Source organism: Polyodon spathula, chromosome 8, assembly GCF_017654505.1.
Source record: "Polyodon spathula isolate WHYD16114869_AA chromosome 8, ASM1765450v1, whole genome shotgun sequence".
NCBI classification, from domain to species: Eukaryota; Metazoa; Chordata; class Actinopteri; order Acipenseriformes; family Polyodontidae; genus Polyodon; species Polyodon spathula.
In genome coordinates this window covers 11,676,399-11,690,123 of record NC_054541.1, presented here as the reverse complement: position 1 = coordinate 11,690,123, position 13,725 = coordinate 11,676,399, and the positions used below count along the sequence as shown (strand labels likewise).

The following is a 13,725-nucleotide window of genomic DNA, read 5'->3' as shown; positions in this document are numbered from 1 at the left end:
ATCTTTGAGACTCCCGGTAATCTGTCAAATTCTTGCGGAATATTGACTAGTGACTATTAATTGGGTACTGTCAAAGAAAAGATGTAGAGGATTTTAGAAGCTAGCTTCTTATATGACCCGAGATTGTTTGCATACAATGGGTAACTAACCAGCTTGTAGCTGCCTGCCCTGGAGTGGTGGCAGTGCATAGTGATCGCTCTCAGTTATTGTTATTGGACAAATTATTTATGCTGATCAGCCAGGTTCAAAGGCAGCAGGAATCACTTCACAACTAGACCAGCTTCAGAAATGCATTATTCCAGCTCATTGATTCCTTCTTCATTAGAAATCACTGCAGGAAAAACTACAGGCTTTGCCTGTATAATTATAATGTAACTCTAATAACTGTGGAAATATAGCCAGTTGTGTCTTTGTGGTTAGGAGAGAACCAGACTGAGTGTGGCAGAGCAAAGCTCTGCCCTTTTTAAATTGGCAGGGATGGGGTTAACTTCCTCTACCTGCCTGGGTTTATTATGTTCAGGTGGCTGGGGTTGATTAGTTGATTAGGTTAATTAACGATCAATCAGCGCCCAGCCACCTGACATAAAAGGAGGCCTTTGCTTCTCATTTGGGAGAGGGAGCTGAGGAAGCAGGTTGGTTTTTTTTGGTTGTTTGGAAAGTTTGAATCCAGTGAAGGCATTGCCCAGCCTGGAAATTGTTATTTTTGTAGGTTTTGCTTTTTGTCTTTCTTTGTGTTTAAATTGCTTTGTTTTGGCCCTTGTGCCCTTTCATTTTTGTGTTTATTTATAATAAAAGTTATTTTTTTGAACTGCAGTCTGTCTCTGGGCCTCTTTCCACTTGCCAGCCTGCCACACTGAGGTTTGGCTGAAAGAAAACTAACAAACTGTTGCACGGTATGAAATCACTGTGTATAAGAACTTGCAAATCCACATTGTTGTTCCATTTATTTCGAACATTAACCATTGTGCTGTTGGAGGAGGAGCTGCTCTGGTTTTAGACTGAGGTTCTGCCTTCTTAAAGAACATCAGAAAAAATAAAACCAAAGCACTTTTGCAAAAAAGGGTAGGGATGAGAGCTTCCTGGAAAACACTGGTCCAACTGGCTTGATGGAGTCCCTGCCTGCCATGGCTTTCATTTAAAAAGGCCTTCACTTCCCTGTATAGCATGACATGACATTTATGCAGATAGCTGCTGCATCTATCCTGAATGCATATCTTGTCTTGTGTTACATTATTACTTCTACATTATTCAATCTTTTTTTTTTCCCTTTCCAAACTACTGCTTGAAGTAGCTCCTTCAGAGGTTCTGCATTTTTAAAACAAATCATTCAGCACACGGTGTGGCAATTATCACAACGCATTCAGAAACGTTACAGAATGCGCCTTAGGTTTTCACTTGTTTCTTAGCATCACGCGTGGGAACAAATGATTTCATAAAGAAATGTTAATGGCTTTAGCAGTGTTTAGTAAGAAACAAAAGACAATTGCATATACAGCTATGACTCTCACAATGAAAAGCTGTTTAAAAAACATCATGTTTTATTGAAGCATGCTATTATGCATTTTTAAAATTCCTTTGGCAGTTATGTTTTTTTGTGCTTGTCAAGTGAAATGCATGCAGACTCTAATAGAATTATTTCTCTTATGCAAAACCCTGTAGAAAACAATCTGAAAACTGGTCTCATGAAGTTAACTGCCTTAGTGGTGATAACAAATCTGGGTTGTTCCAGAATGAATACTTATTATAATACCCATACGTGTTAAATGTATGTAATCTCAATTCTGCAATATGTGGGCTATCTAAGATAACTGGATTGTTTTTGTAGACAGACGGGAGTGTGAGCATACTTTCACACTAGAAGAAGTGCCAGGAGAGGGGGACTTGCCATATAAGGAGACTGCCCTCATGTGGAAAAACATGGTCATTGTTCTGGAAACCTCCTGCAGCAGCGTAACATAGTTGAACTGATTATTCAACAGACTCCCACTGCATAGCAGTTTGATCCATTCCTGGTTTTACTATGAGTTTAATAAGACACGCCAGAGCTTGTTACATACATTAAAACCTGGAACGGGTGAAACTGCTATGCAACAGCAATCTTATTTCCATCCTTGAGGACATATAGATAACACTGAGGGACATACCTCCAGTTGAAAAGAAGTGTTCTGTAACTGAAAACTAAAGATTCTACCTCAGTTCAGAAGGACCACAAAGGGTGTGGCACCCAGCTTTTAACTGAAGGATAAAACTGTTGAGACTTGACAATTATGTGGTTCAAAAATATTACACCAACACACAAACATTAAGGATTTGAAAAATATGAGAACTTTGCCAGGTTATCAGACTTTTTCAATGTTAATTTATGTTATTAATCTTGAGCGCTTGCTATGTCATGATCAATATATTTCTTAAAGATGACTCAGTCTAATCATGATGCTGTACGAGGGCTATTAGCGCAGTAAAGTAAACTCCCATTCATTAAATAAATGGTACTTTAAATGTTCCCACGGGTTCAGTAAGATACTTTGCAACCACTGGAATGCAGACCCACCCACAGCAGACTCATAATAACAATGTCATTGTCTGCCAGCTCAAAGTGAAATGCTCACTGTGCAGACAGGAACTGTCATCTGGTGTGAGAAAACAGATATGACCCTTGCAGAAACTGGAATAAGCACATTGGTTTAAGCAGGGTTTGTGAGAGTGGAGGGTGGTGCTGACAGCAGGTACACTGGAGCTTGCAGACCTGCATGCTCACTTCTTTAAAGGATGGTGTGTTTCCCCCTGAACTTGAGAAATCCTGTGTTACTGTTGATTACAAAACCTTCCATACTTTACCATGGAGCTGGGGTTAGCATATGACCCCATGTAGACTGGAACAGTTTGGGACAGTTCAGGTTTTTCAACTCACATCACAATGCCTGTTTCACAGCAGGACTACACTTACCAGAATGCATTGGGGTGTGAGTTAAAGGCTCCACTGTCCCAGCTGTTGTAATGATACCAAGATAAGATTCTTAAAGAGGTGGAGGAACTTAGATACTTGGGAGTGTGGTTTGATAAAAAAATTAACTTGAGGAAAACAAATAAATACTATAATAGATAAATGTAAAGGAAGGATCAATATTCTAAGAGGTATTTCAGAAATGAGTTGGGGAGCAAATAAAACTAGTATGTTGATGATATACAGAAGGTTAATGAGGAGTGTAATAGGTTATGGAAGTCAGATTCTAGTAGGAACTTGTATAAGTAAGATGGAAAAACTGGAGAATTTGTAAGCTAAAGCAACAAGGGTATGTATAGGAGCCATGGAATCTGCCCCAATAAATGCTATGCAGGTTTTGATAAATGAGATGCCGTTGGAATTAAGGAGAAAATGGCTAAGTATAAAATATTGGATAAAGGCTAACTCTCTGCATACAGAACTTCCTCCGCGGAAAAGCATGGAAGATAGGTGGATAAACCATTATAAAAAGGAGAGGTGGGAAACAAATGGGGGCATGTTAGGGTATTGGATGCAAAAATGGATAAAGGAATTGGGAACTGAAAATCTGAAGGTGGTTGAGAATGTTAATATAAATGTGTGACCGGGGTGGTTGGTGGAAAAACCACATTGGTGTACAGAATTGAGTGAGCAAGTGAAGAAAGAAGGGGAAACAATGGAATTGAAAAGAAAGAGTCAAGCTTTTGTAAAGAAGAAGAGTGTGGAAGCACTATGTATATATACAGACGGATTCAAGGATCCAAAAACAGGAAGATTGGCAATGGCGTATTAAATCCCAGAATTGGATATCTGTAAAATAGCAGGGATATCAAACCATGTATCAGTGTATGCTGCAGAAATGGTAGCTATACCATTTGCAATAGTTAAAGTAGCTGAAATAAAGCCTAAAAAAGCGGTCATATTTTCAGATTCTTTAAGTGTAATTGCATTAAAAGGGGAGTTTATTAATAGAAGAGATATCGTGTTTGAAATAATACAACAATATAAGGAAGGTACTATAATGGGGATTGAAGTGATTTTAGTTTGGATTTCTAATCACTCCGGCATTCTGGGCAATAAGATGGTAGATCTTGGAGCAAAAAAAATGGGTTAAAAAGAGAAGAGATTGATTTGGTGATTCCGCTGGGGTCGCAGGAGTCTGTGAAAAAAATGATAGTAAAAGAATGTCAGGAGAGATGGGATGAAAGTATAAAAGGAAGGTTTTATCATAATGTGAATAAAAGTTGAGTGAATAAAGGATTGGGAAGGAAAGAGGAAAGAGTGTTGGATAGGTTAAGGATTGGGCATAGTTCTTTAAATGAACATCTATTAAGACCAGGAAAGCATGAAAATTTAAAGTAGGTAAACACACAGGAATAGCTGGGAAAGGGGAAAGAGGAATGGAAACTGAAAAGAGAAAAGATACTGACAAAAGATATAAAGAAAACAGGAAAAGACAGGAAGTTATAAATAATAAATAAAGACAGACAAACGACTACAGATACAGGGCACTAATCATCTAAAATAATAGATGGGATGCACCCTATAGATTAACCAGAAGAACTGTTGTAGTCTACACGGAGTCATATGGTAACCTTACATGAGACCAACAGTTAAAATATATGTTGCTTGATTTCCCACACAGGCCTACAAGCACCATGGCAGCCACATATTGAATTTCAACACCCGGCATGCACTGCACCAACAACAACAACAAAATATTGGTGACTTCCATGTATTCATTTTTCCAATGCCATATGGTGCAATATTCTAGTTTAGTTTTCCTTTATATGTCACCAAGGAATATTTATGTCTACATTTATATCGTACTTTTTTAAATAATAATAATAATAATAATAATAATAATAATAATAATAATAATAATAATCAACACAGGTAATGTTTAATGAAGGAAGTGTAGATGTCGCGTTTCCTGTTTCCCACTAGGACCTTTTCTCTGTTGTGCCTGTCAGGCGGAACCGTAGTCATGTGGTAAGTGTTTCCCCGCCGGATCAACTCACTTTGTGTCTCTCCAAAATGGCTGATCAGGAGGTGTCTGTGAGAGAGTTTGTTGCGGTGACAGATGTAGATGAGGAGCGGGCCCGATTCTTCCTGGAGTCTGCCGGCTGGGATCTGCAGGTAACGCTCAACGACGAGAGTTGAAACCGCGACAGAGGCGATCGCGTTGTCGGAAAGGAAATGGCGTTAGACCAAAGCGTCGCAGCCGGGGTTCAAAGCATCTGAACGAAGAGGCGAAGCTGAGCCTGACTGACCGGGAATAATGCAAGTCATTGCTTTAGTTTCTGTCTATTAAATACAACGGGTCGTAATAACGGTTGAAAATGAGTTTTAACCTTTTGGACGAATGTAGACTTCAAGCGCGAAGTAAACAGCCGCCTGCCTTTGTTATTATTATTTTGTCGAAAAAAAAAGATCAAAGTGAATGGGCACCGGTATTTAACTGTTGCAGTATTATAATTAAACTTAGTCATCAACATCCAATTTAAGAAACCCCAACGCAGTTCACATCTGCTGTTGGTTTCTCCAGTTACCAAGGCTTTTATTATTTTACTTTCAACGGAAATGATTAATTACCGAGATGACTGCACAGCATTGTTGTGTAAACAACGCCTCTTCGCTTTCACGGGCAGTCAATACATACAGTATTTATCAAAATTTAAGACGTCATAAAACATTTATTTTGTAGTTTTAGTGTCACTTTTATTACAAAGTTCTCGCTAAAACCCCCGAACCTGCACATCGTTAAACTACCATAAATAAAGTACACACAATCGTCTAATTTGTAAGACGTTACCAAAGTACCATAATAATTTAAGTATAACGGTCGTTAAATTCACACTGAAAAGTAACAGACAGTTTGGCATGTGATGTAAATAAGTAAAAAGCCTGTTGCTGTAAATGGAAGGTGCTTTGTTCTGCTGTACACTTTGTGAAAATTAACAATACACACTAACATTTGAATAAGGGGGGTGTATGTACAGTAATAATACTCTTTAAGCTGCTTGATCATTAATATTTTGGCCTACCTTAATACAGATCATATATGCACACAGATTTAACTATGCTGATATAGTGTTCAATCTGAAGATTTGCCTGCATTAATTTTTCATAAAAAAATGATTAACAAATTCTGCAAAATAGCAATATTGTGAATACTAAGATTTCTTGTCAGTAATTTATTGGAAATGTGTTGTAACTTTCTTTGCATATTTGGGATGTATTTGCTGTGATCTCTTTGTCTGATCAGTTTTACTCTGGTTTGGTATAACACTATACATGACTGCACAGTAATTGACTCTCCTTTGGGCTGTCTATTTCAGCTTGCACTGGCCAGCTTTTTTGAAGATGGTGCTGATGACGATATTGTAACTCTTCCACCTCCAGAACCCAGCGCTGTACCTAGGCCGACTGCTCCTAGGTAATGGCAGCTGTCACTCAATGCCTTGGAATTCCTGCATGGGTATTTCTGACTGAAGAAATCCCCAATGTGCTGACCTTATTCAAATGAAATCATGCATAAACTTAAAAGGCAAACACTGAGAGTTCAGTGTTGATAAACTGCAAGATTATTGAAAGGGGAGGGGGAGATGATTTATTTATTTTTTATAACAATTTCCTTCTTTCTCAGCGAACACAGAGTGACATCCTTCAGAGAGCTAATGCAGGAGGAAGAGGAGGAAAGCGATGAAGAGGAGGGCCAGCGGTCAGTGCCACTGCATGCCCTATTGAATTCAAATCAAATCAAAGTTCCTGGTTTTGCAGTTCACACACCCGGGCTCTAATACTACATTGTCTATAGAGAGGAGCTGTTTTTACCCAACCTAGTCATTAGTGCTGCGAGCAATCTGCTGAACTGATCATTCAGGCACAGTTTGTATGCACAGTAAAATGCATTGACTGTTCTGTAATTGTTGTGATGGAGAGGATTCATTTGTAATGAGTAGTTCTAGAAAGAATTAGCCAATGACTGCATCCATTTAGTAAGGTTAACCCTTTGTGGACAAAGGTCAGTGTTACATTTGTTGTATCAGCAAGAGTTATTGAAATACAAAATTACTAAATGACTTATCTTGCCATGGGAAAAAAAAAAAAAACCCTGCACCGCTACACGCTGTACTGTATATTGTCAGACACAAGGAAGAGAACGGATGATTTGGCTGCTGAAGTACAAAGTGATAAAATGTTCCTCAATTCAAATGTGACTGTTCTTGATTTTTTTCCAAATATACAACATTGTTAAATTGTCCAGAAATTGTTTATTTGTTTTAAAGTTGGCAATAGTGAAGTACTGTCCTTTGTGTGTGTGTGCGGCATGATTCTGTTACTCTAGTCAACTAGTTTTCTATTTAAAAAAGTAATCATTTTCACATTCTAGCATGATGTGGCTGTGCTGCAGTCAGCCTGTCTGTGGAATCAAACAGCGTAGCTGCTGAAACGTTGAGTTTATAACTATGCCTTCTCTTGTCTTTCAGTAGACAGCATGCAAATGCCTATTCTGTTGCATTTATTTTTCATGCACAGGTTTTATGCTGGAGGGTCAGAAAGAAGTGGGCAGCAAATTGTCGGCCCCCCGAAAAAGAAGAGCTCAAATGAGGTGGTGGAGGACTTGTTTAAAGGAGCGAAGGAGCATGGGGCGGTCCCTGTGGACAAAGCATCGAAAGGTCCTGGAGAATCCAGCAAAGGACGAGTAGGGAGACCTTTTATGTGTTTATCATTTGAAATGTTCCCTCGCTAGACTGATAAGTTCCTGGAAGCAGCAGGGTTTCATTGACTGTGTCTGTGATGTACTAAGACAGACGCATACATAATCACCGGTACTAGTGGTGCATCCACCATCAATTGAGTTTGGATTAAATAAAAGGGAATAATAGAACTAGTTCATCTGGAAACAAAATAAATAGTAGTTTTTTAAATATCAAAAAAATTATAGAAGCCCAAAATCTACCGAGTTCAGTCATGTTTTGTTTCTGTACCACTATTCTTGTTAGTCCAAAAAACTGGAAAAAAAAAACCCCAATTTTTTTAAAATGCACCACAATGAAAGGAGTGTTTTCAGCTCATTACACTGTTGTCAATCAGTTGTAATTCACAGATCGCCGTGGGTTTTTTTTGGGTTGGGTTTAGTGGCTACCCATATGGTGTACTTTCACAAATCACTTAAAAATGGCTTTTTTTCTGAAGAGAGATCTTGTCGCATGCTCTACAGTTTCTCATTTGTCTTTGCATTCTCAGAAAAGACATGGGATTTGTTCCGTTGTGTTTAGCAGGTTTTTGGTGGAGGTGGCTATCGACTTGGTGCAACTCCAGAGGAGCAGTCTGCCTATGTGACGGCGCAGAAGCGATCCACAGAGCCAGCACAAGATGTGAGTAATTCTGAAGTGGGGCGTTTACATATATACCATAACTCCAAGCTGAAAATAAGTTAACTAAAACTCCTGTGTATCATCCTGAACAATTTCCAAATACATTATTTTTACAATTGTATTAATTCAGGTATATGTCAAGTTTTTAGAAGAATATTCTGTTCATCTTGAATGGGATTGAAATGGGATTGAGCTGTTGTTGTCACTTCATCTGGACAGGTTCACGTGGTTCTGAAACTGTGGAAGAGTGGATTTAGTTTAGATGATGGAGAGTTGAGGAATTACTCTGACCCGGGGAATGCACAGTTTCTGGAATCCATCAGGAGAGGGTAAGGGAATGATTAGTCCATATTGTGTAGGAATGATTAATCCATATTGATTGTATCTGAAGCACCCTTAATCAAATTCAGATGTATTTATTTAACCAGGATAGAACCCTTGAGAGATCTAAATTCCAAGGGGGTCCTAACAAAAGAAGGCAGCAAGAAATAACATTATAAAATCAAAGGCAAAAAAAAAAGAATCATTCAAACAGGACAAAAACACTTAAAGCAATCATTAAAAATACTAGTACAAAAATAAAAGCATGAAAAATAAATTCCAATTTACATGATCCTGGTCATAGTCAGTATTTACAGAATTTGCATCCCTGGTCAGATTTTAAAATAAATATTTCAGAGTGATTTAAAGGTATTGTGAAGAGGCTGTTTCTGTATTCGTAGGCGATGAATTCCACAGATGAGATGCTTGGTATACAAAGGCATGCTGGCCCATATTAGATCTCAGTTTAGGGATTTTAAAAGTAGGCACATCATTTGATTTTGGAGCACAGGAGCATTTCCATTGTACACCTTAACAAAGCCCCACTGTAAATCAGAATGGGATCTGTTGCATTTTGAAACTTGGTTTTCCCAGTGAGATTCCCATGGAACTGCGGAGGCTGTCGCGCAGCGGGCAGGTGAACCTGGACATGGAGGACCACAGGGATGAAGATTTCTCAAAACCTAAAACTTCTTTCAAGGCTTTCACTGGAGAGGGGCAGAAGCTTGGAAGGTAGGCAGAATTACCACCTGAGGAGTTATTCCCAAAGCATGATATTGTATTTAATATTGATGACCCAACTGAAATGAAACACTGTGTCCCCATTGACAACCTGGGCTATATTCACGAAGCATTTAACACCATTTCTGCATACTTTAAAAAACGATGCATCCATAGCACAGTGCTAAATGCTTTAATATGGCCCCTGTGGTGAGTTAACCTGGCGCTCAAGCCCAAGATGACTGTTAGTCCTGTGCTTCTGTAACTGCTAATGATATAAATGCCTGATTATTGAATCAACGTCTTGAAAATGTAACTTTTAACCCTTTGCGGTCCATTCATTCAGCACCTGTCAGGCACGTCGGGTCCAGTTTATTTTCACACGCGCTATTTATTTTACATGCGCTGTTTAAAAGTTTTTCACAGTAAAACAGGTTTAAAAGGCACTGTATATCAACAGGACACTCAGTACTGCATCTCCAACCATGCCCACCCCTTGTTCACTGTATTTATCACATACCTCTTCATAGTTGTGCATACTGATAAATCATCTCCTGATCACTTTGTTTTATCCCCAAACCCCTCAATAATGCGACCCAAGTCATTATTTTATTACTATAACATCTCAAGCTCTGCAAATGTCCGTGGTATTCTTTGAGTGCTGGATGCGGAAGTAGCTGTGCTCTTTGTTTATGTCTGTGTTATCTCTGTGGTGCAGGGGCTATGTGTATTGCTCAGATCTGCCCCTTTTTTTTCGGCTCCTATCGGTCTCACTCGTCCATTGAAAGGTTTTCTCTGCTTTTTCCGCAGAAAATATTATTAGAGACCTATGCTTTACGTCTTTTTGATCATGTCAGACAGGGTCCGACATCGGACCGGAAAGGGAAAATTGTAAGGTCGGACTTGGTCCAACATAGGACCACAAAGGGTTAAAACATGTGCATAACAATTATATCATCGCCAAAATTTGAATTACTTGGCAATTATTTGAATCTGGCCACTAGATGGCACGTGTACTGCGCAAATGAATTGAGGATAACACTTTTTTTTTAATTTTTATTTTAAAACACACACTCATTTTGTAAGCTGTAGTTTTGTTCTTGTCTTTTGCTCCGCCTGTGTTCTGTGTACCCCATGTTTTAAAGCTTTGTGTTCCAGTGTCGCTCCCCAGCTCGTGGGTGCAGGCTCTAAATCACAACAAGAAACTACTGCAGCCCAGGCTAGCTCCTCAATGGCAGTGAATGAATCCGAGGCCACCACCAACATCCAGATCAGGCTCGCCGACGGGGGGCGCCTGGTGCAGAGATTCAACCACACTCACAGGTCTGCAGATAGAGAGAGACAAAATGCCCCACTAAGAACGGGAAAGAGACAAACATTTATTGTTTGATCTTGACATCTTCAGGACTTTTAGTTTGTTTCAGTGAGTTGGTTAAAGGTAGCATCCAGAAATAGTTACTTTGGGCTCTTTGTTAGATTGCATCTACTATATATTTTGACAAAAGTATTTGAAAAATGCTTCACATTTCCCAATAAATCCGCATGTTGAGTAGTTTGTAATTCCATGCTCCCTGGAAAAGGGAACAGATTCTGTTCCCAGATCAGGGAATGTTAGAAGTGGACTGACTGCCCATGTATTCTCCTCATTCCTACTCTTGTCTAACTGCTTTTCTGTATTCTGCCTTTCTCTGACTGACTGACAGGCATTTTTTCAACTTAATTTCACACCCACAGAAATACCTTGTTTTATAACTTTACTAAGTCCTGCATTTCCCCACTCCGCCTATGTGATCAAATTTCAACAGTAGAACTGTAAAATGCTGATGTCTATTACTCTAGAACCAGCAGTAGCATGTTTCTCTCTTATGAGAATGTGACAGTGTATTTTAGCAGTGAAGACCTTGACAAATGTGTTCCTGTTAGATCTATTTGTAAGTGGATTTTTTTTTTTAGTATGTGAAGGTTTTTCTGAGAATTGAATTTTCCTACAAGGGATGAAGTGATAGATAATTATCCCTCTTTTTTCTGTTTATTTTACAGGGTGTCGGATGTCCGCCAGTTCATCCTTAGTGCCAGTCCTTCCATGGCTGCAGCTGAATTTGTTCTAATGACCACATTTCCTAACAAAGAGTTAGCAGATGAGAGCCAAAGCTTGAAAGATGCAAACCTTCTCAATGCTGTGATTGTACAACGGCTGAAGTGAACCCCCCCCCCCCCCCCCCCCCCCCTGGCCTGTGTAAATATTACCAGAGGGGACTCGTACTGGACTTTGTGTAGAATAGTTCACCGGTTGGGAGTGAACTGTGGGACATAACAATAAAAAGAATAATAAGTAATAAAAGCTTTTTAAAGAAACTTTCATTACCGTTGAGGGTTCTTCAGTAGCATTAGGTTTCTTCCTGTTTATTTGGAGTACAGGTCTTTTATGGGAAGCTCATCTTTCACGTGTAATTCATTTGTATTGAGTGGACTCTGTAAACCAAAAGCTTTCCATCCAGAGTCATTAAACAGTGTGTGGTAGCGGGCTTTTCAAAATGAGGCAGAGCAGTAGTAAAGAATGGAAACACTCAAAGACAGTGACAGTGCTCTGAGCTTGCGGATTACATTCTGATGCTTTTCTTTTCCACTTCGTGTGAGTTGAGTACTTTGTTATATGTTGACTTATGAAAACTTGTGATTAAAATGTAGCGTTATGTCTTACCATTAATTTATTTTTCTTTTAGTACTGGGACAACGAATATTACTAATTTTCTTCTTGAACTACTGATTGGAGACTTTGTGTTCATTGCCCCCCCCAGAGTGGGTTTCTGCCGTGGATTAAATGGTGTAGAGCAGTGGTTCCCAACCTGTGGTCCGTGAGTAAACTCCAGGTGATCCGCAAACAACTCCCACAGTCCGGTTACACAGTTCATGGAAAACCCATTTCTAAGCATCAAATGACTGTTTATTACTGATAAGAAACTTAGACTGTGTGCACTTTTCCAAGTTAGTTACAGTAAATCATAGTTTTCCTAAATTTCACAAGACTGCTCATACCAGTAACTACAGAAAGGAAAAAAAAAGAGCCCAAATCTTAAGGTCTGACCAGTTCAAAGGATGCATTCCAGTAAGAAAGGCACACAGACACGTTTTTAACATTAGAGCAGTGCCTGCTTAGTTTTTCTTGGTTCAGCTCTTAGTATCCTGCTCACAATTTACTACAATAGTATTTCTGCTGGCTGTAACATCCTTTTAAAACACAGTACAGAAAGATTCTTACAATCTTCAATATTATCACAGCTTCACACAGTCCAGTTTTAATCACGTTCCTCAGGTATCCGCTTGCACCCAGCACGTCTGCGCCCAGTAGGAGTGAAAGTCCTGATCAGGCTCTGCTCTCAGTGGGTCTGTAAAAGCACATCCAAGGTGTGGGTGACAGTTTATAGGGCCTGGTATCTGCAAAAGGAACTTCAACCTTGTTAGCCAGGCTCCCATCTTGGCATTCTCATCTCCATCATCAGTGTGGAAAGCTTGCAGAAAAGAGGCTGGTTCTTGTGACAGCTCCCTTCTGTGGTTTCATGGTTTTCTTTTTGTGATAATGTAGCATAAACTGAATGCAATCTTCCTTGATCTCCAAGGTAGAAGATTTTTAAAAAGTTGTGTTCGCATAGTTGTGGGTGAAGTACATAAATCTATAGAGGCACAATGTTACATTGTACAATATGTAAGTTGAACTGAAGTTACAGTATGAATGGTTTTATATAGTTAAGCAACTCACTAATACATGTGCTTTAACCCTTAACACTCTTTTCAGTTTCCTGTCTCAGATCCTGGGAACTGAGCCCTTGTTCAAACGGGTTGTTAAAATACATGTGAGGGTGACTGAAGTAGCAAGAGGAAAGTGACAATCTGGATAACCAGAGCCAACCTGTTAGTAAATGTTAAGCCCTGTTTCGTGCATCTCATTGCAAGAATAAGAGTTAGCATCATTTTATTTGTTAAACCCACTGTATAGTGAGTATGTTAAACATGAATTAAAAGTGCCTCTTCTCAGTAACTTACAATACATGAAACAAAGTAACAGAGATGTGTAATAGGGGTGTTGCAGCAGATATTTGCATGCAGATGTGTAACTTAGCAGAACAAGGTTCTGCTTTACAGCGATCAGCTCAAGCAACTGAAACCAAATCCAGTTTTATATGTTATTTGGGTGCCAAATTGACCACCCTTCGTGCACATGGTATGTGATCAACTGAGAAGGTAATACAGGCCTAGTACTGATTCTGCACGCTGGAGTGTGTGGATGAATGCTTAATAATACACATACATCTTAAGGCC

The 13,725-nt window shown here is 39.2% G+C and overlaps 1 protein-coding gene across 2 annotated transcripts; it reads left to right on the top strand.

The window, feature by feature from the left end:
* Nucleotides 1-4,988: 4,988 nt before the first annotated feature.
* On the top strand, nucleotides 4,989-12,108 carry LOC121319390 (NSFL1 cofactor p47-like). 2 transcript variants are annotated; one of them, XM_041256788.1, is made up of 9 exons: nucleotides 4,989-5,122; nucleotides 6,325-6,422; nucleotides 6,633-6,707; nucleotides 7,526-7,691; nucleotides 8,272-8,367; nucleotides 8,587-8,696; nucleotides 9,283-9,420; nucleotides 10,567-10,731; nucleotides 11,449-12,108. In XM_041256788.1, exons 1-9 carry the CDS (start codon nucleotides 5,021-5,023, stop codon nucleotides 11,609-11,611), a joined length of 1,113 nt encoding a protein of 370 aa, XP_041112722.1. In that variant the 5' UTR covers nucleotides 4,989-5,020; the 3' UTR covers nucleotides 11,612-12,108. The 2 variants fall into 2 exon arrangements, with proteins under 2 accessions (XP_041112722.1, XP_041112720.1); XM_041256786.1 differs by having other exon boundaries at nucleotides 8,269-8,367.
* The last annotated feature ends 1,617 nt before the right edge of the window (nucleotides 12,109-13,725 follow it).

Bases quoted from the DNA above. Each gene is read 5' to 3' on its own strand.
- LOC121319390 (XM_041256786.1), top strand. From the start codon at position 5,021: ATGGCTGATCAGGAGGTGTCTGTGAGAGAGTTTGTTGCGGTGACAGAT. The intron at 8,368-8,586 runs GTGAGTAATTCT...TCATCTGGACAG, and splicing joins CCACAGAGCCAGCACAAGAT to GTTCACGTGGTTCTGAAACT. The intron at 9,421-10,566 runs GTAGGCAGAATT...TTTGTGTTCCAG, and splicing joins GAGGGGCAGAAGCTTGGAAG to TGTCGCTCCCCAGCTCGTGG.